The sequence below is a fragment of the Excalfactoria chinensis genome, chromosome 5 (assembly GCF_039878825.1).
Source record: "Excalfactoria chinensis isolate bCotChi1 chromosome 5, bCotChi1.hap2, whole genome shotgun sequence".
NCBI classification, from domain to species: Eukaryota; Metazoa; Chordata; class Aves; order Galliformes; family Phasianidae; genus Excalfactoria; species Excalfactoria chinensis.
The window spans coordinates 9,424,806-9,449,563 of NC_092829.1; the positions used below are offsets into that span (position 1 = coordinate 9,424,806).

A 24,758-nucleotide genomic window follows, 5' to 3' on the forward strand; every position below is an offset into this window, starting at 1 on the left:
TAGAAAGAGATGGCCTTGTGCAGCCTGATTTCTATGAAAGACTTCTGGAATAATAAAAGTCCTCTTGGAAATGCCACCCTAGAAACAGAATAACTGTTGTCTTGGTATGCTCCTGCAGCTGTGTAAATGAACTATTTGTGTGAATTAACTATTAGGAATAATATTTGAAGTTATCTGAGAGGTTTGAGTTTTCAAGTCATGCTTATGTAGGTTCACTTTCTTTCCTGGAAAGAATAAACTGACTTCCATTTATATACATATACATTTCTTTTCAACCAGCAACTTGTAGAAGCCTCAGAGAGATTAAAGGCACAATCCAAAGAGCTGCGGGATGCCCACCAACAAAGAAAGCTGGCCGTGCAGGAATTCTCCGAACTCAGTGAGAGGATGGGAGAGTTGCGGTCTCAAAAGCAGAAACTGTCCCGACAACTTCGTGACAAAGAGGAGGAAATGGAAATGAGCTTGCAGAAAAATGATGCTATGCGGCAGGACATCCGTAAATCAGAGAAAATCAGAAAAGAGGTTAGCTCAATTAATAGCTAACAGCGACATGTTTCAGCTGCTGCTTGCCCTGTATCGCAGATGTGATTGTACTGAGAAATCAGCAGAAACAATTATTTACTCTGCTTATAAGATATTGCTCTGATAATTCTTCCGTATCATTTCACTGTAGTTCACCAAATAGATCGTGGAGTAATTTCTAGAAGTTATTCTGGCGTTTCAGAGAATTAGCAGAGTCTACTTTATTCTTTGTACTCAGGCTGATTTTTGTCTCAAGGAAACCATTCTTGCTACATGCCCAGCCTCTAATTCCTTTGATTCCTGCAGACTCTGAGTTCCGGTCAGCTTGAAACCTAGAATGCTCCATGCCTTGTTGTGCTTTATGTTGGAGTATTTTGACTTCACTTTTTTTTTCTAGCTGAATGTTTCTGTTTATCTGGAGGGAAGAACAGTGATGCAGACTGAATAGGCAGGGATTTACTATTTTCTTAATGTAGAGAATAGCTTTGTAAATATCTTTAAACAAGTTAATTTTCTGATTACTATCCTAGGCAGTTTACAGTTTTGAATAAGAAGTTGATAACTGGAAGAATGTATGAGTTATGGTTAAAGCTTTCATATTTTCTGTGTCCTATGAGTGAAGTTTGAAAAAGAACTTGAGCTTTGTAAGTGGTGCTAGAAAACTCATGGCAAGTTGGAAGTATTTCAGACTGTCTGTGAATTAGAGGCGGTATTTAACTGGGAAAGACATAGGGTTACAGCACTATGTCTGGCAGTGCATTCTGCCCTCCTTTCAAGTGTTATTGCATGTTTCCATGAAAGACATGATCATCTGTCTTTGTTCCTAGAAATTCCTCTGTCCTCTCTTTCCTAACATGTTCATCAGCCTTCTATTCAGATCATAATCTTTTAAGTTCATTACCTTAGTCTACAGTTCTACCTGTAATGCTTTTAAAAACAACTTTGTTAGATGAATTTGAATGCAAAGAAAACCAGGCAGTTTTTATTCTTCTTTAGTTTCATGGCTGCCTTGGATGCTACTAAATTATCTTTCTGATGCTATAAGCTTTTTGAAATAGAGAAATGGATGATCAAGGCTATTTTATTCCATAATTGCAAGGTACGAGTGTTCAGTGTTCATATTTGAAGTATTTCACAGTAACTTGGCTCAAAGGTCAGGATTTTCAGATTTGCTTCCTTAGTAGATACTGAGGCATGGAGCTGACCTGTAAATATGAAAGGCTTTCATCTTTCACAGCTGCATTGACTTCCTAGTGCTGATTCCTTCTTTTAACATTAATAAAAGCTTTGCAGTTATCCCTGCACATATCTAATGTGGTTTATGTCAGTACCAAAAATCATTTGGTAGTAGATCTGCTTTGAGAAAGACAGATGCCTGGATCATTGAAGGCAAAACATTATCATGAAATTCTGAAAGCATTGTTATAGTGGTGTAATGTAAGATAGAGATAAGGAAAATATTTGTTTTCAAGGCCCTGGAAAACTCATCCCTACGGAGGGGAGGAAATGAATGACACAGATAGCACTATCGTATGTTGAAATGACTTTAAATTACTCTGATTTTATAGCTGGAATCCCAACTTGAAGAAGTTATGGCAGAAGCATCAAAAGAACGCAAGCTTCGTGAACACAGTGAGGTCTTCTGCAAACAACTGGAAAATGAACTGGAAGCTCTGAAGGTTGCTTCTTTTTTTTTCTTTTTAATGTTTACTTGTGACACAGGAGTTGCAATATTTTTGCTTACTCAGCTGTTGATACCAGGATAAAAACTACAATTTATTTATTTATTTATTTAAAATAAACCTATGTGGTCCAATGTTGTTATCTCTGTAACCATTTTGATCCCCTTTGGGTCATGTAAGCAGACCAGTCACTTAAGGAGCTAAACACTTGAAGGCAGCTTTTGAGCCATTAAGAACCTAAGCACAATTTTTCCAAAGTGTTGCAATGGGACAATTCTTCTTCAGATGATGTTTCTAAAATATAAGGGTTCTAGTCCCTTCCTGATGAGTTCTTTTCTCCACTCTTCTGCAGGTGAAGCAGGGGGGGCGGGCAGCAGGTGCCTCACTAGAACATCAGCAGGAGCTTTCGAAAATGAAGGCTGAGCTGGAAAAGAAAATCTTATTCTATGAAGAGGAGCTGGTCCGGCGAGAAGCATCACATGTTCTAGAAGTGAAAAACGTGAAAAAGGAAGTACATGATTCAGAGAGCCATCAGCTTGCACTGCAGAAAGAGATCATGATACTCAAGGATAAATTAGAGAAAACGAAGCGAGAGAGGTACGTTTTAGGGATGTCATTAATAACCAGGGATTTCTTTTCTATGTGTGCTGCATTGCATAGGTAACAGCTCAGGATGGTGTTTCACTTCAATTCTGTTCATGTTTTTTCTGAAAATCCCAGTCTACAGATTCTGCAGTCTTAGTGTACATGTTTGTATTTCTTGTCCTTCTTAGGCACAGCGAAATGGAGGAAGCAGTGGGATCAATGAAAGAGAAATACGAGCGTGAAAGATCTATGCTCTTGGAAGATAACAAAAAGCTAACAACAGAAAATGAGAAGGTAATTATTTTAGGAAAGTTTTTTTTTAGCAAAGCAAGAAGTATTACGTTCTGCTGTTCTGCAGTGTTGAAATAATGTTCTCACTGATCTGAACAGTACCAGTAAATGTTCAGGCAATATATAGTAAAACAAATGAAATTCTGGCCATATAAGTGTCAGAGATCTGGCCAAGTAGTAGCTTTAGCATCTCAGTTACTGCTCTTTGTGGAACTGATTCCTGCAACTCAGAGGGCACCACCTTACAACTTCTGTGTGAAGGCTTCACTGAGAGCAAAGCATTTACAGTGCCAGCTTGCCTTCCTGATGGCTTACAGTTAAGCCTCTTTCCTCACTGTAGCCTCTGTGCTTGCTTCAATCTGCTCCACCTTTGCTTTGGATTGTTCAAATTCTGTAAGTATGTAGACATACACATTGATAAATGTATGAAACTTATGTAAAGGGGAAATCTTTTGTTTCAGCTTTGCTCCTTTGTGGACAAATTAACAGCACAAAACAGGCAGCTAGATGATGAGCTCCAAGACCTAGCAGCAAAGAAGGAGTCTGTTGCTCACTGGGAAGCTCAGATTGCAGAAATTATTCAGTGGTATGTATTGTTCAGAGATCCTGATGGCCACTTGCAGATTTGTGAAATGTTGATTACACTTTTTCTTATGTATAACCAGGCCCTTTTTTGTGCATTTGGGATCAAACAAAAACATAGTGCTTTGGAGTGATGATGAACCGTTTCTCTTTTGCTTTGCAGAATAACCGGCTAATAAGATTTCTAAGTGAAATTGTCAGATACTGTTAAGTACAGAGGAGAGGGTTTGTTTGTCAACTTGCTTCAAACTCTTAAGTGCTTATTAAGCCACAAAGTTTAGAATATTCTGATAAACTTTGTTAGGAAGATTGTCATGATTTAAAGGTCCATGTTAACACAGACCCTGATTAGTTGTATGAGACACTCTTGCACTTAATTCTTGGATCAGTCTTTCCTTCTTATTTCCTGGGTTAGCGTGCAAGTATTTTCTGAATGCACAACATTTGGTCACCTACATGTGTCTTCTGCTGGCTGAAATTGAGTGTTGGTACAGCTGGAGATCAGTGGTTTTAAATTAGATGTAGATTAGTCTAGTTGCTGATGAATACTTAGGCTTGAAAAGGAATTTCATCTGAGTGGTGAGAGGCAAGGTGTGGGGCTTCATAATTTTTGTATTTGCCCTTCCAAACGTTATAGGAGGACTTTACAATAGCCCTTACAAAAAACAAGCAAGCAATATGCAGATCAGATCATGTTACAATAAAAAATAGCAGAGAATCTCTGCAGAACACTTCCTGATGGCAGGAGGAAAGCTTCAGTTTCCCTGGTAACTGCCACAATCAAGAGAATCAAATACAAGAAAAACCTAAAGCAAGGAAATATAAACAATATTCAGTTTTCTCTGCTGGGAGTTTTTCATGCTTTCTTCATGTTTGCCATGTCCCTAAATCCGATGCAAACAATAATTAGTTGGTAGTACATTCTTTGTTGCTGTGATCCATGAAACTGTTCACTGACAGCTTTTTGTGATTGCACAATAGGGTAAGTGATGAAAAGGATGCTCGTGGCTATCTTCAAGCATTAGCCTCCAAAATGACAGAAGAACTAGAATCTTTGAGAAGTTCCAGTCTGGGATCAAGAACACTGGTAAGAAAATAGCAAGCATTTGGCTGTTCTGGAGATGTCTAAGAAGCCAACAGTTTTAGTTTCGGCCACATTCTCAATATCTGCTCAGTATCAGGCATTTTTTCTAGTAAATCCTCTGCTCTGCTAATGACATACTAGTTTTACCTATTGATAAATTCATTTGGATCGTACGATCAGAATTTGATAAATACAGTGGTATTTCTTATTAACATCTACCACTAAAACTGTTGCACAGTACAGAGGAGTAGAAGCAATAAATTAAATCCATAATGAAGATCACAGAAACCCTCTTAAAGGAGCATAGTTTCTAAGACAAAAACACTGTTTTGCCTTGGCGGGTATTAAATACCTGCATAAGGAAAGGGAGAAACATTTGCAGCTGGCCATGGAAGCCCATGGCCCTAGCAGATGCCATGGAAAGAGTCATTCTGCTGCTGGTTTATATAGATAAAAGTGACTCATTCCCTCAAAACCTATGAATAGGTGAAAATTAAAGGTTATGACTTTTTACAAGCTAACCTTTGCCTGCATCATAGAGGAAACGATCATAATGTTGAGTGGTTTTATAAGAAGAAAGATTGGATCAAATGCAGTTGGCCCAGAATAAAGAATGCTCTCTGTTCTGTATATTACAGCTGGTTTTGTAACTTCTGCAGAGCCTGATCTAAGGTTAATTATTTCTCAACATAAAAAAGGCTCTCATTTTCATGAGTATTATTTGCATTTTGATCTGACTAGAGAGAATACGCAGAACACTGAAAATGTAGTCCGCGCTGAAAAATGCTTTGAAAAGCTTGGAAAACTAGCTGGAGGTGGTGAGGATTTACGTAGTGTACTCTACTTAATGAACATATGAACTGTTTAGGTGAAAGTCCCTAGGTATCCAGGATATCTCAAGACCCAAATTACTTCATTTTCTTTGTGCTATATTTTTAGGATATTATGTCTTACATAAACTATATACATTTATCTAAATTCCTGAAGTCCAGTATGTCAGTCTGCAAGTTCTGTACACTTTTCTAGTCTGGACAATGAAAGCTAACCATTTTCAGTGGATTCTCTGCTTGACTGTCATGCTCGGTGCTAGCAATTTGATTTCAAGCATATTATGCTAATGGTATAACCATTAAAAGCAAATTATCATTACTTTGTTTTTACAAAATAAAATCTGGCTATTGGCTGATTTCTGCGTAGCGGGAATAGTGACCATAATTAATCAAAAGTGCATTCTCTGAACCAGCGTGAAAGATATTTTACATCTTTGAACAGCTATTGAAATACATTTAGACATCTGACGTTAATATTCATTAACTTACTGCAACAGGATCCACTTTGGAAAGTGCGACGCAGTCAGAAGTTGGATATGTCAGCTAGGCTGGAATTGCAGTCTGCCCTTGATGCAGAAATTCGTGCCAAACAGCTAGTTCAGGAAGAGCTACGAAAAGTTAAAGATGCAAACATATCTTTTGAAAGGTAAGAGCTGCTTTGGTTATGTTTGGGTTTTACTGTGCTGCTCTAAATTAGAATAGTAACAGTAACAGCTTTGTTTTGAATTGCTCCCTTTTGCTTGGATTAGTGGACTTTGCTGGAAAGATCCTACTCTATAGACTGCACGTTTCTAGTGTTGTCAAATGAGAACTCTTTTCAAGTTAACTTTGTACTGCTGTGAATGTCTCAGGAATAAGATACGGATCTTAAGCACCTGAGGTAAAAAGTATGGCTAACAGCAAATTGAAAGCAAAACCAATTATTTTTTTAATATACTGACTGGGAGACCAAACTAGTATTATAATAATTATGTTTGGCAAATATTTGCAGTGGTAACAGGAGTCTTAAGTGTAATTTTCACTATCTAGCCAAGTAGTGAGGTACTAATTAAGGGGAAAAATAGAATCAATTCGCCTAGACCAAAAAATAGCCCCTCCCCCTTCTCCAGGAAAAAAAAAAAAAAAGATTTTTTTCTAGGACTCTGAGGCTGGCATTCCTGACTTGGAAATACTTATGACTGTATTTTGATCTTATTTCTTACATTAGTAAATTAAAGGAATCTGAAGCAAAAAACAGAGAATTATTGGAAGAGATGGAAGGCTTAAGGAGAAAACTGGAAGAAAAATACAGAACAGATTCAGGTAATTGAAGTTGCTGTGTTTTAACAGTTCTAATGCAGCCTTTGATTTGGCTTTTTAACTAAGGCTATTCTGTTTTGGGTTTTAGGTCTCAAACTTCCAGACTTTCAGGATTCCATTTTTGAATATTTCAACACTTCTCCTCTTGCACGTGATCTGACCTTCAGAGTGAGTTATTACGTAAACTGATTATGAAGATGTGATAGCTGAGTTGTATTTTTATTACCTAAAAGTAACACTTGGGCCCTATATAACAAATATGTATCTGGCATGTTAGTCAGGTTAGTGTGTCTTAGAATTGAATGACCAGTAGAAGTCATTTTGGCATTTTGAGGAGAAGCTGCCACCTTTAGGAAATATTCCCAAAAGCTTACATTACATAGTTTTCATTCTATTTTCTTTAAGTCTGTCCCAAGCCTTTGGCTGAATGATATACATTCAGGTTGTTTGAGAAAGGCTGGCACAGCCTATTACTAATAAGGGATTAAATACATTGGAGTTGGAAGATTCTAGTTGAGATTTTAAAAAAAGAAAGAAATATTCACACAGTTCAAACAGTGCTTAAATAAACATATAAAGCTGTCGGCTCCAGATCTTCTTGGGGTGGTTAGAATAGAAGGGACTGGGAAGAGAATCAGAGGACTCACAGATGATGGTACTGTAAGTTCATTGTGACACACCCACTGATCCTTGGAAAACTAATCATATACATAGCAGCTTCAAGTGGGCGTTTTGCTTAGAAAAATTCATGCATTCCCCAAGGAAGCAGCTGTTAAATGCAGCACAGAATCACTTCTCCTTACTTCGTGAACTCCTGATCCTTGAAGACTGGAGATTTTTATTCTTTTTTTGCAAAACACATTGTTGGTTCAGGATGAAGCTACGAGCTGGAACTGGAATGAATGATCTGTTATGTTTATGGAGCTGAGTTAAAAGGGCTGAGTTTAAAACCTAATCAGTCTGGTGAGATAGTATATGTGAAATCTGTACATTCTCTGTCATTTTTCAAATTCTTACTGGTGCCAAAAAGAAAAGCCCATGGACATGCTGTGATATTTGCATGTGCGTATTTTGTGTCTGTGCTGTTCTCAGTTAGAAAATGGCCATGCTGGCTTTCTTGCTTAAGCAGTGAGATGAGTTACGTGGATGAGGTGAAAAGAAACATTACATACATACACTACAATCTGGATGGCTTTTATCTACCAACTTTGATATTGCTTTATGAATCACCAAATACGCTTAAAATAGTAATTTAGAACATCAAGACAGTAAGTACTAAAGATCCAGTCTACAGATCCAGCAATAAAGGCATACTCACTGATTGAATGCAAGCGGCATTTTTTGATGTATTACATTAAAATTCCTGATACAGTACTTAGTAACTTCCATTAACAATTTTTTTTCACACGTGCGTACATTTAAGGATTGTCTGTCTAATCTGCTCTAGGTTAGTTTAGTTTGAATGAATATCATTGAGCCATATTAGACATTCTAGATAGCTAGCCTACTAGTATTCCATCTGAAGTTTTTCTGTGGGTGATAAGTGATCATTTTTATCCCTCATATCTGTTACAACAAAGGATTCTGTTTCTTCTTCGTCTACATCTTCTCTGCTAGCCTTTTGGGAAGAAGTAAGTTCTTGCTAGTAGTTTCATCTCCTTATTTTGTTGTGACCTATCATAGTAAAAATGGCCTTCTAAAACTAGATGTTGCTTCTTTAGCTTCTCTGTATTTAATCCACTAAATAGAGCTAGTTTAGTTTTCTTTTAATACGTTCTTACAGGATTATTATTTTAGATTTTGACGGTCTAAAGCTGAATCACACCTAGCATTTTTAAATTGTTCATATTACATAATGGTATAATTTGATCTTCAGTGGCCCAGCCCTACGAATCAATTCATAACAAAAAAATAGTAACAAATACCCAAATCTATTTAGTGAGCTAACTGAATTTGAGCGATCTTCCTGTTGAAACTGGCTGGGAAGCGAATGATTCATTACTCATTGCCTTTAGTGCTAATTACATCATTTATGTGAAGTCTAATCTGATGTTTGTTAATCATTATTTCCATGATGTCCTCAGAGTACAGTAATACAGCACCCTGCTTCCACACCCAGCTTCTTTAGTTCTGGAATTGTAGCATACTTCCCCCTTGTGCTGGCAATTAGTAGTTGCTAATGTACGTGTGAAGTTAATAGAGAGCTTCCAATGGGTGTTCTGATTAAAAAAATTTAGTGAAATATAGGGCAGCATGATCAAGACATTGTGATTATTTTTAATTATCAAATTGGAAATAGGATGAGCGATCATTTTGTGAAAAGCTGCTTAGTTTTAAAAACTTTGGGTAGTATTACTCAAAGAATTTGTCATGTGGCTTTCTGTGTGCTAGAAAAATCTTAGTGCTGCATAAGCTACCATGAGAAATGAGCTGTTTTATGGATTACTGCCAAGCTCCTCAGACATCATTCTATACCTGCCTGCAAGAGAATCAACACAGTCTTTCTGGCAAAAGCAGACTATTAGAGTATTTATGCTGCCTACTACTGGGTTTTGCATATCTCAGTGCTTCCAGCTTTACAGCTTTTTCCATCAGGTGGCAGGATTTGTTTTGAAGAAGGATTTTTTTAAGAGTATAAAGTCGTTAGATGTATGCATACAGAAATGAACAAAAGTTTCTCATCTGTTTCTGCAGTGAGTTGTTCATTGTAGCTACTTTGAACTTCCATTCTGTTGGCCTGAGAACACTTCATTGTGTCTGTGGTATCTAATCTAACATGTTTGCTGTCTCTTTTGCAGACTGGCTCCATTAGTGAGCAAGAAACACAGGGTCCCAAATCAGAAGTTTCACCATCTACTTCAGTTGTAACTGCAGAGCAGCAACAAGAAGTAAGGGAACTTATTCTACCCTGAAGAGTAATTCAGTGGAAAGTCTCTCTGTCTTGTTCATTATCAGTATATATTGCAGCTTTTGTATGAAGAGGCAAGATTGAATGTTGCTTATGTGTAACTTGACGGTGTTAATTGCATCTGCTTTGAGAATAGTTGCAAATATGAAACCCTTTTGCTGGCTCTGTGTATGTTGATGTACCTCATTTTCATATGTTTTCTGTACTGCTGCTTGCTTGTTAGTGTGCAGGCTTTCCTGTGAGTGCTTTAAAACACAATCTGTTTCTACTAAATCAGGATGGCAATGTTTCTTACAAATTTTTTATAATTTTCAAAAATGAACAACAAACAAAGAAACAGAAAACAATAAGCTTTGCCACCCCAACCTTAAAACAAATTCTTGAACCCTAATTTTGCTCAATTACAGTTTTTTGTGATTCAGGAACCAATTCGGCTTCAGAGGATGCCTGCTGCTCCTTCCCCCACCATTCAGTCCATTTCTCTAGCTGTACCAAAGGTAGGGGGACTGTGCTAACCATATTCTGAACTAAGGAAGAATTACCATTTGTTGATTAGCCATCTGTGTTTGTCCTGTTTGGGTTTGTCATGTGTTGTATCTTTGTTAGGTCTCTTTTTATTCAGGTGTTACCAAATGCAAGTTGATGGGGTTTTGATTTGTCAAAAAAGATGGCAGAATAAGTAGTTAGAGGATTTGGTTTGAATGTCTTCTACAATTTGAACTAAAAAATGTTGCTGTTGTCTTGCAGCACCTCTTACAAGATGCAGTTACTTAAAAGCTTGGATTTCATAGCACACATTGATATATTGGAAGAGGAGGGGAAATGGGCATGCTTAAATTTTATAAGTTGAAAAGTTGTTTTCTTTTGTACATCCTGAATGTGTCTTTTACAGCCTAAAGCTCACCAGCTCAATATCAAGTCATTTACAAGCCCTACTCAGTGCAGTCATTGCACCTCACTTATGGTGGGATTGGTTCGACAAGGTTATGCCTGTGATGGTGAGTCACTCAGACTTTCTGATTTTTCTGCAAGTTGTCCCCTTTGTTCCCCCCAAAAAAAAATCAGAAAACACCAATGTATTTTAAAGCAATTATTTCCTTGGGAAGGGAGTGAAAGAGAGAGGAGTGGCTAACACTGAATGCTTCTCCTTTTATTTCTTTTATATCAGCATCAAACCTTTTAGATTCGGAGAACACCTTAGACCGTTGCTACCATTAGTGCTCTTATATATAGTGTGTGTGAGCACAGGCCAGATGTGTTTTCTGTCTGTATAGTGTAGCAAAAAATACTTTAGGAATGCACTGATAACATACAAATTCTAATGATAAACCCTGTGTTTTGGGAAGAGTATGTACTAGTTTTTTTTTGCCTGTAGCCTGCCTTGCTGTCAATTGAGCCTATTTAAAATGCTTTCTGTGATGCATGTGTACAATTGAGTTCTACGTTAGAGTATTTGGAGCTAATTTTATTTGAAAATCTCTTTTATTTGAAAAGCTCTTGTGTTGTATGCATCTTGGTGAGACACATCAGGTCAGCGAGTGTTCCATATGTCTGTTCAAAATACTACAGTATAGTTTTGTTGTATTTCTTTGTCCAGCTTAGTTTTTGCTGTGACACCCTGTCCACACCTCCAGCATCATGCTCAGGTGATATCATCTATCCTTCAGGGCTTCTTTCCTGACAGGTCTTCCAGCAGTTCTTCTTCCCCAAGAGCATCTACAGCTCTGCCAGCTCTTGCCTTGGGGCAGCCTTTTGTCTCCTGCTGGCAGTTCAGAATCCTTGTTTTGCCTCTCTTCCAGCCAGTTTTAAACAGTCTTTTCTCCCCACGCACTCCCTTAGTGTATCAGCATCTCTTCTTTTCACACATATACAGATCATCATTAGTACCATGTTTTTGTCTTCTGCTCCAAGTCTTGATAGCTGCAGAAGAAAACTGGAATCACTTTGACATAAGAATAGAGATAACTCCAGTAGAAGAAAACTTTTTCCATGTTCCATCCCCAGTCACTTGCTTTTCCCAGTTCCTTCTCTTTTCTAATGTTGGAGGCTTTGGTAAAATGTAGCTGTACTTTCAAAGGCCCCTGGAACTGGCCCTGCACTGTACCTAGTGTGTCTTGATTTGTGCAGTCCCACCATTATGATGCCTTCTGAAAGAGCTGAATATATTATCTGGTTGTGAGCAACACCTGCAGTGCTTTGTGTGCATGACTTGTGCGCAAGCCAGGCAGGCTGCCCTGGGCTATGTACTCTCCCATCTGTTCCCAATGGCATCGTGAGGTGGAGGTTTGTAGGCCAGTCTGTAGTTCTAGCAGAAGCATGCTGCTCCCTCTACCATATGTTCCTGAGGTCCTTTGACCCTTCCTAAGTACAGGACTAGATGTGCACAGAGTGTATGCCAAATGCCTGCATCTGATAATATGGTGAGGAAGAAGCATGGCAGTGCCATGTCTCTGTCCTCCTTGTGCCTAGAGGTAGGAATGCAGTGGCAAACAAGACTGAATCTATGGAAAGATCTGGCCCTTAAACTGTGGGTCATGTACCTCTCCATAACATGTTAATTCATTCTGCAGTTCTGGAAGTGTGTCTTAAGTGAAATGTTGTGCAATCTGTGCTTTTTAAATGCAGTGCTTCTGTATGAAGTACTCTATAGACAGGAGACCATTGTCCCTTGCTGGTGCAGCACAAAGTGGTGTGAATGGTAAGAAAGGACGTAGTGATCAGTATAGCATATGTTTGTTCCTAACTTTAATTCTGAAAAATATTTATGCCCTTTTCACATCATACAAAATTTCAGCCACTGCCCCTTGGTTTCTGCTTTGTTATACCTTCAAGTCTATTGCCTGTGTTTATTGCTTTAACCCTTTCTATTTTTTGGAGGCTTTGTTTTTACTTTATTTTTGTAACATTAGACTCTCTCTTGCATACTAACATCAAGTTGAGCACCTGTTATGTTTATCTTGTTTCCTACCCAGTAATTTGTATTCTTCCTTTTTTAATACACATTCTCTTCTGCAGTTGAGTTGGTTGCTGCTTAGCAGCACCAGGGTTGACCAAATCCCTTTCCTTCTGGCAAATGCTTTTAAAAGCAGAATTGAGATGTGAAGTCACTTCCTGCCTTTTATGGAAATAATAGGTTTAAAATGGAAAATAAAAGCACTTTGGAGAGTCTTGTACAGTATCTAAGTGTGCTCAGTCCTTCAGCGTGGTGGAATCTTGTTATGTTTGAATGGCAATTTAAGTGTAGTTAATCAATTTTCTGCTTGTAAGGGTAGACTGCATTAATCTCCTGTTATGATTCTCTCATACACATGTTTCACTGTGGATTTTTTCTTTTATACTTAGTGTGTTCATTTGCATGCCATGTTTCCTGCAAGGACAGCGCACCTCAGGTCTGCCCTATACCACCTGAGCAAGCCAAAAGGCCTCTTGGTGTGGATGTGCAAAGAGGAATAGGAACTGCCTATAAAGGTTATGTCAAGGTAATGGTCATCTGTTCTTAGACAAGAAAGCAACAACACTGTTTACTTACAGCTATGCAGCTAAATTGTGCTAAAGCCATATGGCTTTAGGTGACATCTGTGTAACTTAACATTAGTTGCTTTAGATGTAGAAGAAAGGGTTGGTTTTACTACAAGAGCTGAAGGTTAGTAGATAAAATTTTAATAGGTGCTCAGGGAGGAAAAAAAAAAAAAAAAAAAAAAAAGAAGGAAAAAAAATAGTCTGATGCATTTCTTTAATGAAGAATTTCTGCCAACATAATATAAAAGGTAAACTGCCTGACCACTTTGGCATTTGTGTATAACTCAGGCCACATTGTTTATCTTAAAGATACTTAATATCCTCATTATTACTGTAACAGAGAATATGAGAGCTTAAGGAAGAAGAAATGTTTGCTCAATTACTTGGTTTTCACTCCATTTTGAAGAGCAAGTAAAACGTGTTGTAATGCATTGATTATAGTTTATGTAAATGTCCCTGCTTTCTGCTGCATGTGCTTACATTTAATAAACAATTAGCTATTTCTACGCAGGTTCCAAAGCCTACAGGAGTCAAGAAAGGGTGGCAGAGAGCCTACGCAGTTGTCTGTGACTGTAAACTCTTCTTATATGATGTGCCTGAAGGAAAATCCACCCAGCCTGGAGTTGTTGCAAGTCAAGTCCTGGATCTCAGGTTTGTGTTATTATGATAGAGGAGAAATCCTCTGTATTTTTATTTTATTTTTTCCCTAACAAGAATACTTATATATGGTATGCAAGAAACTTTTGGGTCATAAAAAGTCTGCTTTGAAGAACACTTTATTTTCTGAGTATAGATGCCAGCAAACTTTAGACTGAAAGAACGGACTCAAAAACCGTAAGTCAGTTGAGTGACATCTGAGAAGGCACAAGTATCTTGATACGAGTATTAGCATCCTTCTTCCTAGAATTCCATATGCCCGAATGGAAAACAAATGTAGTTGGTGGATGGGTTCTTCTGCTGCGTTCCCACCTAAACAGTGAGTCAGGTTGTCATGTAGTCAGTAATTGCAGGAAAGTTAGGAAGACTGAAGCAGCTTTCAGATAAGCATCAGCTGACTGACCATGCAGATGCCTCCGACTCTGCCTTCTCACAGGAGTCATTTTTTCATGATAAGCCATTTGTAACACTGAGCAGGGTATGCAAAAGTTCTGAGCCCTGCATTTGTCAGAGTAACAAAGAAGTTTTTAAATTTTAATTTCTAGAAATATCAAGTGTAATAATTTACAGTGTTACAGCACACTCTGAATATGAAGTTTGCATTCCCAAGCATCTGGATTTATGTTTTTCCCAGCCAGTAGTACCATGGGATTGCACTGGTACTGCTGCTCTGCTCTCACATTTATTCTCTGAGTATCATCAACGTCAGTTCTCTGACATGCTGGCAGCAGAAGTGCAGACCTATTGAAAATAGCAGCATTCTCATCAGTACATTGCTTGAAGCAACTCAGCCAGATATTATACTGACTGTCCTATGCTTTATCTGCTTATTGTAGCTGCCTCTTTGAATCTGTCTTCTGAAGACTCTTGGATGTTTTAATAGACGCTAACTACCACAGCTGTGAATTCTAGCATGGGCAAGTTTAGTGGCATTAGTGTCATCTTCACACTAAAATTGGCAATTATGATGATCAACTTGGCCAAAATGCAGTTTAAAAAGGCTCGTGTGGACAAGCCCTCTGGGGTGGAGCATTCTGAAATGCAAAAGTTGTTCCAATGTCTGTTTATTTTACTGTAATAGAGAATAAAATCTAGCTGTTTTGAAAACCCTTATTAGAATCCCACAAACTATAATTATGTTGCCAAGAGCTTTTTATGTGATTTTTCTTTTTTTCCAAAGGCCCCTCTCTTGCTACACATTGAGGTATGAATTATTCATTTCTAATGTGTCTGCTGGGCTGGAAGAGCAATATTCTTACTGCTAATTGTAGAATAGGTGTGGCTGCTAAAACAAAATTACACAAAGCCAGCCCACTTAACTTCAGGTGTACTTACTTACATGTACATACGCTGTAGAACCATAACTAAAGCTTGTGAGTTGTTTAGGTCAAGGGCGGTTATAGCATAACAAATGAGTGATCCCAGTTGTGACCTCTGGGCAGGGTTAAGAGACAGCAGCCTATTGAAAACAGCATGATATCAGTTAGATTTTGCTGAGTACATCTGTGTGTGCATGTACATGATTCTCTTGTTCTCTTTTTGTTTTTTTACCAGAGATGAAGATTTTTCTGTCAGCTCTGTCCTAGCGCCAGATGTAATACATGCAACTCGCAAAGACATCCCTTGTATATTCAGGGTATGGCTATCAATTTACTGTTAAAGACAATGCAAATCAAATAGCAGTATTCTGTTTTCATAGTGAAGTATGTCATCCACATGTAATGTTCATTAAGCTATGCAAATTCTGATATCCCTGAATGCAAAAGTATAAAAAGTGTAGAAATGTGCTGAAATGTGTATAAAACCAATACGATATTCCTCCTACTGAATTAGAAAGAATGAAGTTCTCTTTCTATTGGTGCTTCCTTGCATGTAAAGTTGCCTTTTATTATTATTATTATTATTATTTTAACTTAATTAGTATTCAATTCCTTTAGAATATTTTTGTATCCTCTTCCATTGGCGTTACTGGATCCTGTTCTTCTCAGCTTTGGAGGGCTCTAGCTTTGAGAATTACCATTGTAACAAATGAGACAACAAATGTTGTCTTAAGTAAAAAAGTACATTTGAAACTTGTTTCCTCAATTTCAAATACGATTATTGTAAATACCAAAACAAGAGAAAATGATTAGCTTAGTTGTGCGTTCATCTCTGCTGTTCTGTCTGAATGCTGTGTTTAGTTTTAAATAAGAGAAAACCTTCCTAGATTTTCTGTGATTTATACTTAATCTGCAATTTTAAAATGTAGGGAAGTGTATGTTAATAGCCAATATCTGTATTTCTTTGCATTTGAGTATGAAAACTCTCACTGTTTCCAAATTGTATTTTACTTAAATCACTTCTGTTTTTCACATTGGAGAAGTTTGGTTGGTTCATTTAAGAAGGAAGACATTTACAAAGTTTACTCTGCTTGACTTTCTGCTTTTGTCAGATAGTCCCGGTATTGAAATAATTGTTTGGATGACAAAATGCCTTGAGTTTGATCAGCTTTCCCCTACATAAAAGAAATGCACATGCACTGCTAGATCAGTTTGCCCAGGGCCTGATCCAGCCTTGCCTTGGAAGTCTCCAGGGACAGGGCATCAACCACAACACTGGGTAACCTGTTGCAATGCCTCACCACCCTCACTGCAAACACCCTCTCCTGCAAGAGAGGCAGTTTTTGTAGCTTCATTTGATTCCACCTGAATATAGCATCCAGACAGTGCAATCTAAATGACCTCATCCAGTATCATAATAGTATCTCTAGTGGAGTCCTTTGGTAAGGACTTCTCTTATTTTCTTACCAAGGCATATAGACTGAAGGTGTTTAATTCCTTGTAAAGTTAGCCTTCAGTTTCCTGCCCTACCCCCACCCTCTTTTTTATTTTTTTTTATCCTTTTGCTGCTTTTTTCCTGTTTAACTGTTGTTATTTCTGCCATTGTGTAGTGAAGGCTGATACTGGCTGTTTTGCTGTCTGTGACTGAAGATGTAGTTCTCATGATCTCACAGTTCCTACACTCACTTCATATAGGGCACAAACTAATATTAAGACTTAGTTGATGCATACAGAAATGTCCTGTATGATTCTCCTATTCAGAACATGTTCTGCATGGAGACCTATAGTATGATTTCCCTGAAAGTTAATTGAAGCTGTTTTGATTTTTGTTCTAGTTGGGGAAGTGCAGTATTTCATTTGCAGTTTCCTTTCAGGGCCATTAATGCAGATGCAATTTGCACTTCTCTCCAGACAAATATTTTAAAAATTAAGTTGAAAAAATGAAAATCTAGAACTAATCATAGCAAAACCATTGGGTTTAAAACGCCTCTGATTCTGAAAGCATGTGCTTCATTATCAGTAAGCTATTAGAAACTGATGGGGAAAAGTGTTTGAGACAAATTATTGCATGCATCTCAAATTCCATTTCAGAGCAAGAAGGAGCCGTTTGCTTGCATGCATTGATTCATGTGGGAAAGGAATGCAGGATTCCTTGCCCATATTTTAGGATTCAGAGTGATTAAGCAAGACTGAGTGTTTTTAAACAAAACTGCTGAAGCTTGTGCATTTTTTCGAAGTGCTGTGGCCATTTTAGGTATGTGCTGCACTGCGTACAACTTAGGTATGTTATGGCATTTTGTGTTCACAGTTCTGGGAAGCATATAATACTGACAAATCAGTCACTTCATAAGCCAGAGTAGTACTGACAAAGTAATCAGCTCATTTGTGGAGTATAAAATAATGGCAAAAAGGACTCTTTCTACTGTTATTAATTTTATTTTCTTTTTCTGTTAAAAGGTGACGGCTTCTCTCTTAGGTTTGCCTTCAAAGTCTTGTTCTCTACTGATCCTGACAGAAAATGAGAATGAGAAGAGAAAGTGGGTTGGAATTTTGGAAGGGTTGCAGTCTATCCTGCACAAAAACAGACTAAAAAACCAGGTCGTGCATATTCCACAAGAAGCCTACGACAGTACACTGCCTCTTATTAAAGCGAGTTTAGCTGCTGCTATCATAGGTATGTTTGTTTTAGCTTTTATAAATGTGTGAGTTGCTGAAGCTTTTAGGTGGGCTGCTGTCATAAGAATGCTGATGCTTTGAATTCCTCATGTGAACACCTCAATAGGAAGGTATAAGGAAAAGTGCTAATCTTACCCTGGTTATTTGGATTTCTCCATTCTCTTGGGGTAAATAGTGGTTGCTGAGCAGATTGTTTTAGCAATATGGCATATATACATTCTACAGCATGCTTTTGACAAGCTACATAAACTAAAGCAAAATTGATTTACTGTTGAAAATCTTTGTCCAGAAACATTTCCAGCTGTTCAAAGAAAACAGTCTCTTTTAAAGATATGATGAAATACAGGTATACTAATAGCCTTTTTTTTTTTCCTTCGTGGTTTAGATCGAGATAGAATAGCAATTGGTTCAGAAGAAGGACTGTATGTGATAGAAGTGACCCGTGACGGTAAGTTAGGCCATAATTAATGCAGTAATTATATACAGAACGGTGAGCTCCATAACTTTCAGCACTGTTTTAATGTAGGTTACACAACAGCCCTTCAAGTACAGTGAGTATCAAAAGCATTCATTTAATTGACAAGAATGAAAAATGAATGTGAGATATAAACACTAATTTGTTCATTATCGTTATATTCAGTTGACTGGCTGAAATTGAAATACAGGCTACTGGGCATATTCTGACACATTCTCACCTTAGCCGTGTTCCCACAGTAGACAGCAAAATGCTTCAGTAGTCAGAGCACGCATAACAGCAGTTGATGCACAGTGAATTATCAGGCACTTATTAGAATTTGAACTGAGAGAAATTTGGTATGGAAACTTGTGTAACATGCACCATCAGAGGACTTAAACTGGCACTAATTAGAAATCGGGCAGCTAGTGCAAGCAACAAAAAAAACTTTGGCCATTAAAGCCATTGTGTACAGTTTTCTGTTTCTTACAGCTGGTAGGAATTTGACAACCACTCACATAAGTGACTGATTATGGCCAAAGTAAATAACTTGCCCGCCTTTCCATTATCTCTTTACCTCCATGACCTAATGCTTCCTTCCAAACCTGCTCTTTTCCTTCCCATTTTTAATACTCTCTACCCTCTTTGAGAAAAGTGGGACTGCTTTAGCCTGTTCTTTCCCATGACTTACCATGTCCATTCCAGAAATTCATCCAGAATAGGTTTCCGGTGCCTGGGTTAAGTGAATGCTGCTTGGTCACTGGTCAGCACAGACATAACACTCTGAATAATATAGCATCACAGATAAGAAATAAAGGAAGCATTTTTCCCTTTAGGCTTATGTCCTGGGTGCAAGCACAGATAAGTGAAGCAGACATGTCTTGGTATGGTAGAGAAAGCATAGAGGCCAAAAGGCTTACTAGCAGACGAGATCAAGGACAGTTAGGGGCTAAACCATATAAAATGTAATTCTAAATGTGGATAAGTAGAAAATGTCCATTTAATTTTGCAGTGCAGTTTCAGATGATATCCTAAATCCTTATTTTTTGTTGCATAAGAATTGAACGTCCTTGGCTGTCTAGTAAGATTACTTTTGAGGCAAAAAGCAAAGTGCTATTGCTTCTACTTGTTTAGAATAGACCATTGCCCAATTCCAGGAGAAACTGCTTTGTCCGTGAGGACATCAGATATTTGAAATTCCTTTTCACAGTAATGAATGCCATTCCTTTGAATAAAATTCCGGTGGTCACCATTCTGTAAGTACTTAGATATAAACATAACTTAAGATGCAAGTAATTCCAGAGATTCCAGGATAGCTTCTTGCACAGAAGAGTAGATTTCATTTGAAAGGTCATTTCTTATAGAAACAGTAACCACATCACAGTGCCATGTATAAGTGTGAAAACAAGTAATCAGTTTTGGTTTTAAGTTAGAAGATGTTTTCCATGAGTTTTCTGTGGCCAATTCCTGTGTGTAATGATAATTTCATACACAGTCATCTCTGTCATGTTAATGGCAATTGTAATTGTCAGTGTTAATGAATTGGCAGCTGCTGATATGAAAGGTCCTTGCTAGAACGAGTTGTAAACAAGCCTGTTCAATGCTGCTAGCTCAATATTGAGATCTTCAAACAGTGAAGTCTCCCCAGTTTCTGAATAGCCTGTAGTGTGAGATATTGAATTACTTCCTTTTCTATCATTCCCTAATGTCTGTACTAACCCTTTCCTGCTCTAGTTTAAGCTAATTTCTACATCCCCTTTTACCCAGCCTACACAACATTTTTTGACATTCTCTATAGGCATTTAATGTCCACTGGCTGTAGGGCTCTTGTATTTGGACAAGGCATTTGCCAACACTAACAGCATCCTGTATCCTCAGTTCCTAGCATTAAATACTTTACATTTCCTCTTTGTGTTCTGCTAATTCAGTCTTACTCCATAGTTTACTCAAAATGCTGATGTTTTTCCTGAATGTGGGGCCAGTTTCAGAAGGTACATGATGTTACAGTGAATAGGTAGCACGGATATTAGTTTATAGTTTTTTCTCTGAATTTACCCTAAAGGTTAAGCAACCTTATCCTGCAATGCTTTGGAACTTTATCTCAATAAAAAGAGTTCCAGGAATGCTTTGTATCATTGCTCTGAGAATTAATAACAGAGCACCTAACAGTGTTCTTTGTTATCTGGTATGTGTCTGTGTTTAGATCTATTTTGGGACATCAGTATATAATTCTGCAGTGTTTCCAGGCCTTACAGGTTTATTGTTTAACTTACGGCAGCTTTTGTTTCCTTTGCAGTGATTGTCCGTGCTGCTGACTGTAAGAAGGTGTACCAGATCGAGCTTGCTCCCAAAGAGAAAATCATCATCCTCATCTGTGGTCGGAACCATCACGTTCACCTTTTCCCCTGGGCCTCTCTGGACGGATCAGAAGGAAGCTTTGACATTAAGCTTGCAGAAACTAAAGGCTGCCAATTGATTACAACTGGAACGCTAAAGAAGAGTTCTGCGACTTGTTTGTTTGTAGCTGTTAAACGGCAGGTTTTTTGCTATGAAATTCACAGAACTAAACCTTTCCACAAAAAATTCAGTGAAATTCAGGCTCCAGGAACTGTTCAGTGGATGACAGTGTTCAAGGACAAGCTCTGTGTTGGCTACCAGTCTGGGTTCTCTCTGTTGACCATCCAGGGAGATGGACAATCTATAAACCTGGTAAATCCTAATGACCCCTCACTTATGTTCCTCTCACAGCAGTCTTTTGATGCCCTTTGTGCTGTGGAGCTCAGTAATGAGGAATACCTGCTTTGCTTCAGCCATATGGGAGTATACGTCGATTCGCAAGGTCGAAGGTCACGCATGCAGGAACTAATGTGGCCTGCAACTCCTGTTGCCTGTAGTATGTATATGTTTTTCTGTTGCCATATCCCTGTTGCTGCTTTACTTGTCTAAAAATAATCAGCATGTATTCTATTTTGCTTCAGTTTGTCTTTCAGTGCCTACAGTTTAAGTTTGGATGAGTTAACAGGATGCATATCCTGACAGTAGTTTTGGACTTGGCAATCTCATGGGCTGAGATCCTGGAAGCTGCAAGAAAAAAGCTTTATTTTGCTCCAGGACACAGAATAACTAACAGTGGAATCATAGAATCACTCAGGTTGGAAAAGATCTTAAAGATCATCAAGTCCAACCACAACCTAACCATACTACCCTACTTAAAATAGGTTTTAAACACATCCAGAGATGCCAAAACACATTCAGGGGTGGTGAATGCAAAATGTCTTGTACAGAGTAGTCCTGGATGCAGGGCAGCACAAGAATTCTGGTTCTGTAAAATTCTGCATAGGTTTCATCTCCTCTAGAGAACCTAAATGTTTGGCTGTCTTTGGGTTATCTTCAGTGTCCCGTGTTCAAAGCACAATAGGAAGTTGGAGGCCAAATGTAACTGCGATTCTGAAGGTTCATTAGGGTAACCAAATAAGTAGAAATATTGCTTGTGGTGGCTGGTTGCAGTTTTCTCCTTTTTATTGTATTCTGAGGGAGAGAATTTCCAAAAAAGAATGGAACAGGTGATGGAAAACTTCTCATCTGCTCCGTCCTTTTCAGGAGCTCTGGTTTATCAGCTTGTTAGGAGAGACACGTGAAACATTTCTCAGTAGTCAGAGGCAGTTCATGATAAAACTCGGATTTCTGTTTGGAGCTCAAATAGCAATTAAAGTGGTTCAGATGATTGAAGGCAAGAAATATCTTTTTGTTTTAATAGCACACAGAGCAGGCAGGTGCTCATTGGTTTGATCAGGCTGGACCCTAATGGCAGTTTGTTTAATTGTAATTGTCTCAAACTGAGATTGTTTGCTTGCTTTACTCTGACCTAGTTCTGTACAGAAGTCCGAGGAAAAGGTCCAAGGAAACATTGTTGTTGCAAATTTACTTTAAAGCACCATTAGCCAAAGCTAATGTTTCCTTTTCCTTTATCAGCTTTACAGTTCTCTGTTTTTCAGCAGACTAGATGAGCTAGTTAATTGTTCTGTCAGTTATTATTAGAAGCTGGTCTTACTGTAAACTATTCTATAGCTCTCTAGTATGTGCAGTTTGTTTTATTTTTTTAGAATAGTAGACAAAGGAAACTGAATTACTTCCCTTTCCATCAGCCTTGTCTTCCTTCCCAAACCTGATGTGATGGTGGCTGGTTTTTTGTTCCTTATGAACTGTCCCATCAGGAGACCATCAAAGTAAAAACAGTCCTTTCCCTGTGGTAGCTCCTGCTGTAGCAAAGCAGGTTTTAGGATTTGATGGATAGTGTGGGTTATAGGAGACTCTGAGGTCAGTGTAAGCACAGTCTGATCCATTCTTTTGGGCAGCCAGTTGAGTGTGTCAGATGTGAGCTGAAGGGGCTTAGGCAGCATGGGGCTGTTAGCTGCAATGTGCTCAGAGCCTGATCAGCACTGGGAGCTGCAGCGTGAGCAAGACCAGCACAGATGGGGCCAGGTCTCTGGACCTGGTGAGGCTCTGCCTGGGCTGCAGGCTGGGCCACACAGGAGCTCAGTGTTCTTGACTCGTGTTCTGTGCTCTCCCTTTATTTGTACATCCAAGCCAACCATTACCCCATAAAATTAACAGCTGATCATTAAGTCCCTTCTGGAATACATATATATGGTAGCTGTCCAAGGACTTCTGTGAATGAGCACAAAAAACAGCACCAAAACAGTTTCATTTCCTGTATAGAGGATCCTATTGGGTTATTTTCCTTTTGTTCATTGAAGCAGCTCCCAGACTATCTTTTCTCTACTAAATGCCATAAATTTCTGGTAACTGTTCTTTACATCAGGACACAGACTTTATGTGAGTAGGAGCATGTTGATATGAAGCTGTAGGGATCTCTGGTTTTTGTTGGACCTACAATAAGCCTGTCTGCAGGTGCCCTTTATGCTTTTTAAAAAGGGTTTAAGAGATGGAATGGGTTGTGAGTCTTAACCACTGTGACATTCTGATGTTAACCCGATGAAAGCAACCTGTATGTGAATATCTAAAGCTAGATAATTGTTAGCAAAAGAGGAAGGAAATTCAGAATAGAACTGCAATGTTACTTCATGACCCACCTCACAGATGGTGACCCTGTTTTCCCCTGCATGCAGCAGATGTATGGGTAGTTTGTTGCTTCCGAAATGAAGTCATCTGCATCTGTAGAAAAGCGAGCTTCGAGCGCGTCGCTTGATTCCTACCAAGTGCCAAATTAGTGTGCATCTGCAAACGTCAGATGGCGTTTTGCTGTTTCATGAAATCATCGTTCAAAGCTTAAAAATACTTGGGGGGGTCAGAGGTAAATCTTTCTGTGATGCTGTCGTTAGCAAGTCTGTTAAGGCAAAAATATCTGTTTGAAAGTGGGCCTGGGAAGAAGGATGATGTTTTAAAATGTAGCGTACACGTAGTCTGAGAGAGAATTTTTGCAGCTGCTATAATGTGCTTAAATATACATCAGGTGTGGACCTCTGAAGCCACGCTGAGGGTTTTCTTTTTGTTCTTAAATCTATGCAGGTTGCAATTCTTCGTACGTAACAGTGTACAGTGAATATGGTGTTGATGTATTTGATGTTAACACTATGGAATGGGTCCAGACTATTGGCCTGCGAAGGGTAAGTACTTTTCTTAGAATATAGAAATTAGTTGGGTTAATTCCAAGTGAGATGTTCCTTCCCAGTGTATGGTAAGCTTGAGTTAATTTTCTGCCTCCCTCCTCAAAACAGATCAGACCATTAAACATGGACGGCACGCTGAACCTCCTTAACTGCGAGCCACCAAGACTAATATATTTCAAGAACAAGTTTGCAGGTGAGTACTGAGCAAGGGGAGAAATGGGAAAGTTATACCAAGCTGTCTGGGCAATTTTAAGTGATGTTACCTTTGTGTGAGATGGAACTTGTGTTAGAGAATTCTGGGTCGGCATGACTCTAAGTATACAAAATTGCATTGTGATATTACAGTAGGAGCTGTCCTCAGTGTGCCAGAAACATCTGACAATAGCAAAAAGCAAATGCTTCGAACCAGGAGCAAAAGAAGATTTGTATTTAAGGTTCCTGAGGAAGAGAGAATACAGCAGAGGAGGTAAGAATTTAGTTCTTTTTTTTTGTAACTGGTTCCACATGATGACGTGCAAAGATTGGGAATGCTGATAGTAAAAGTCACTCTGCTTTCTTTAGGGAAATGCTTAGAGATCCGGAACTAAGGTCAAAGATGATTTCTAACCCAACAAATTTCAACCACGTGGCTCACATGGGACCAGGAGATGGAATGCAGGTTCTCATGGACCTCCCACTGGTAAAATACATTTGGGAGGGAGGGAGATGTATGTGCACGTG

General features: G+C 38.5%; 1 protein-coding gene across 4 annotated transcripts in view; it reads left to right on the forward strand.

The window, feature by feature from the left end:
• The window catches only part of CDC42BPB (CDC42 binding protein kinase beta), an 84,001-nt gene that overhangs the window by 54,280 nt on the left and 4,963 nt on the right, over positions 1-24,758 (forward strand). The window contains exons 13-35 of one of the 4 annotated variants that reach the window (XM_072339403.1): positions 280-522; positions 2,091-2,201; positions 2,557-2,801; positions 2,978-3,083; positions 3,542-3,666; positions 4,644-4,749; positions 6,074-6,222; positions 6,784-6,878; positions 6,964-7,043; positions 8,456-8,506; positions 9,674-9,763; positions 10,206-10,280; positions 10,676-10,781; positions 13,126-13,262; positions 13,814-13,953; positions 15,514-15,595; positions 17,736-17,952; positions 18,340-18,402; positions 20,705-21,301; positions 23,938-24,035; positions 24,147-24,231; positions 24,384-24,504; positions 24,600-24,717. In XM_072339403.1, the coding sequence (XP_072195504.1) occupies positions 280-522; positions 2,091-2,201; positions 2,557-2,801; positions 2,978-3,083; positions 3,542-3,666; positions 4,644-4,749; positions 6,074-6,222; positions 6,784-6,878; positions 6,964-7,043; positions 8,456-8,506; positions 9,674-9,763; positions 10,206-10,280; positions 10,676-10,781; positions 13,126-13,262; positions 13,814-13,953; positions 15,514-15,595; positions 17,736-17,952; positions 18,340-18,402; positions 20,705-21,301; positions 23,938-24,035; positions 24,147-24,231; positions 24,384-24,504; positions 24,600-24,717 (3,240 nt within the window). The remainder of the gene's footprint in view (positions 1-279; positions 523-2,090; positions 2,202-2,556; positions 2,802-2,977; positions 3,084-3,541; positions 3,667-4,643; positions 4,750-6,073; positions 6,223-6,783; positions 6,879-6,963; positions 7,044-8,455; positions 8,507-9,673; positions 9,764-10,205; positions 10,281-10,675; positions 10,782-13,125; positions 13,263-13,813; positions 13,954-15,513; positions 15,596-17,735; positions 17,953-18,339; positions 18,403-20,704; positions 21,302-23,937; positions 24,036-24,146; positions 24,232-24,383; positions 24,505-24,599; positions 24,718-24,758) is intronic. The other 3 variants (XM_072339405.1, XM_072339404.1, XM_072339406.1) reach the window with 3 other exon arrangements.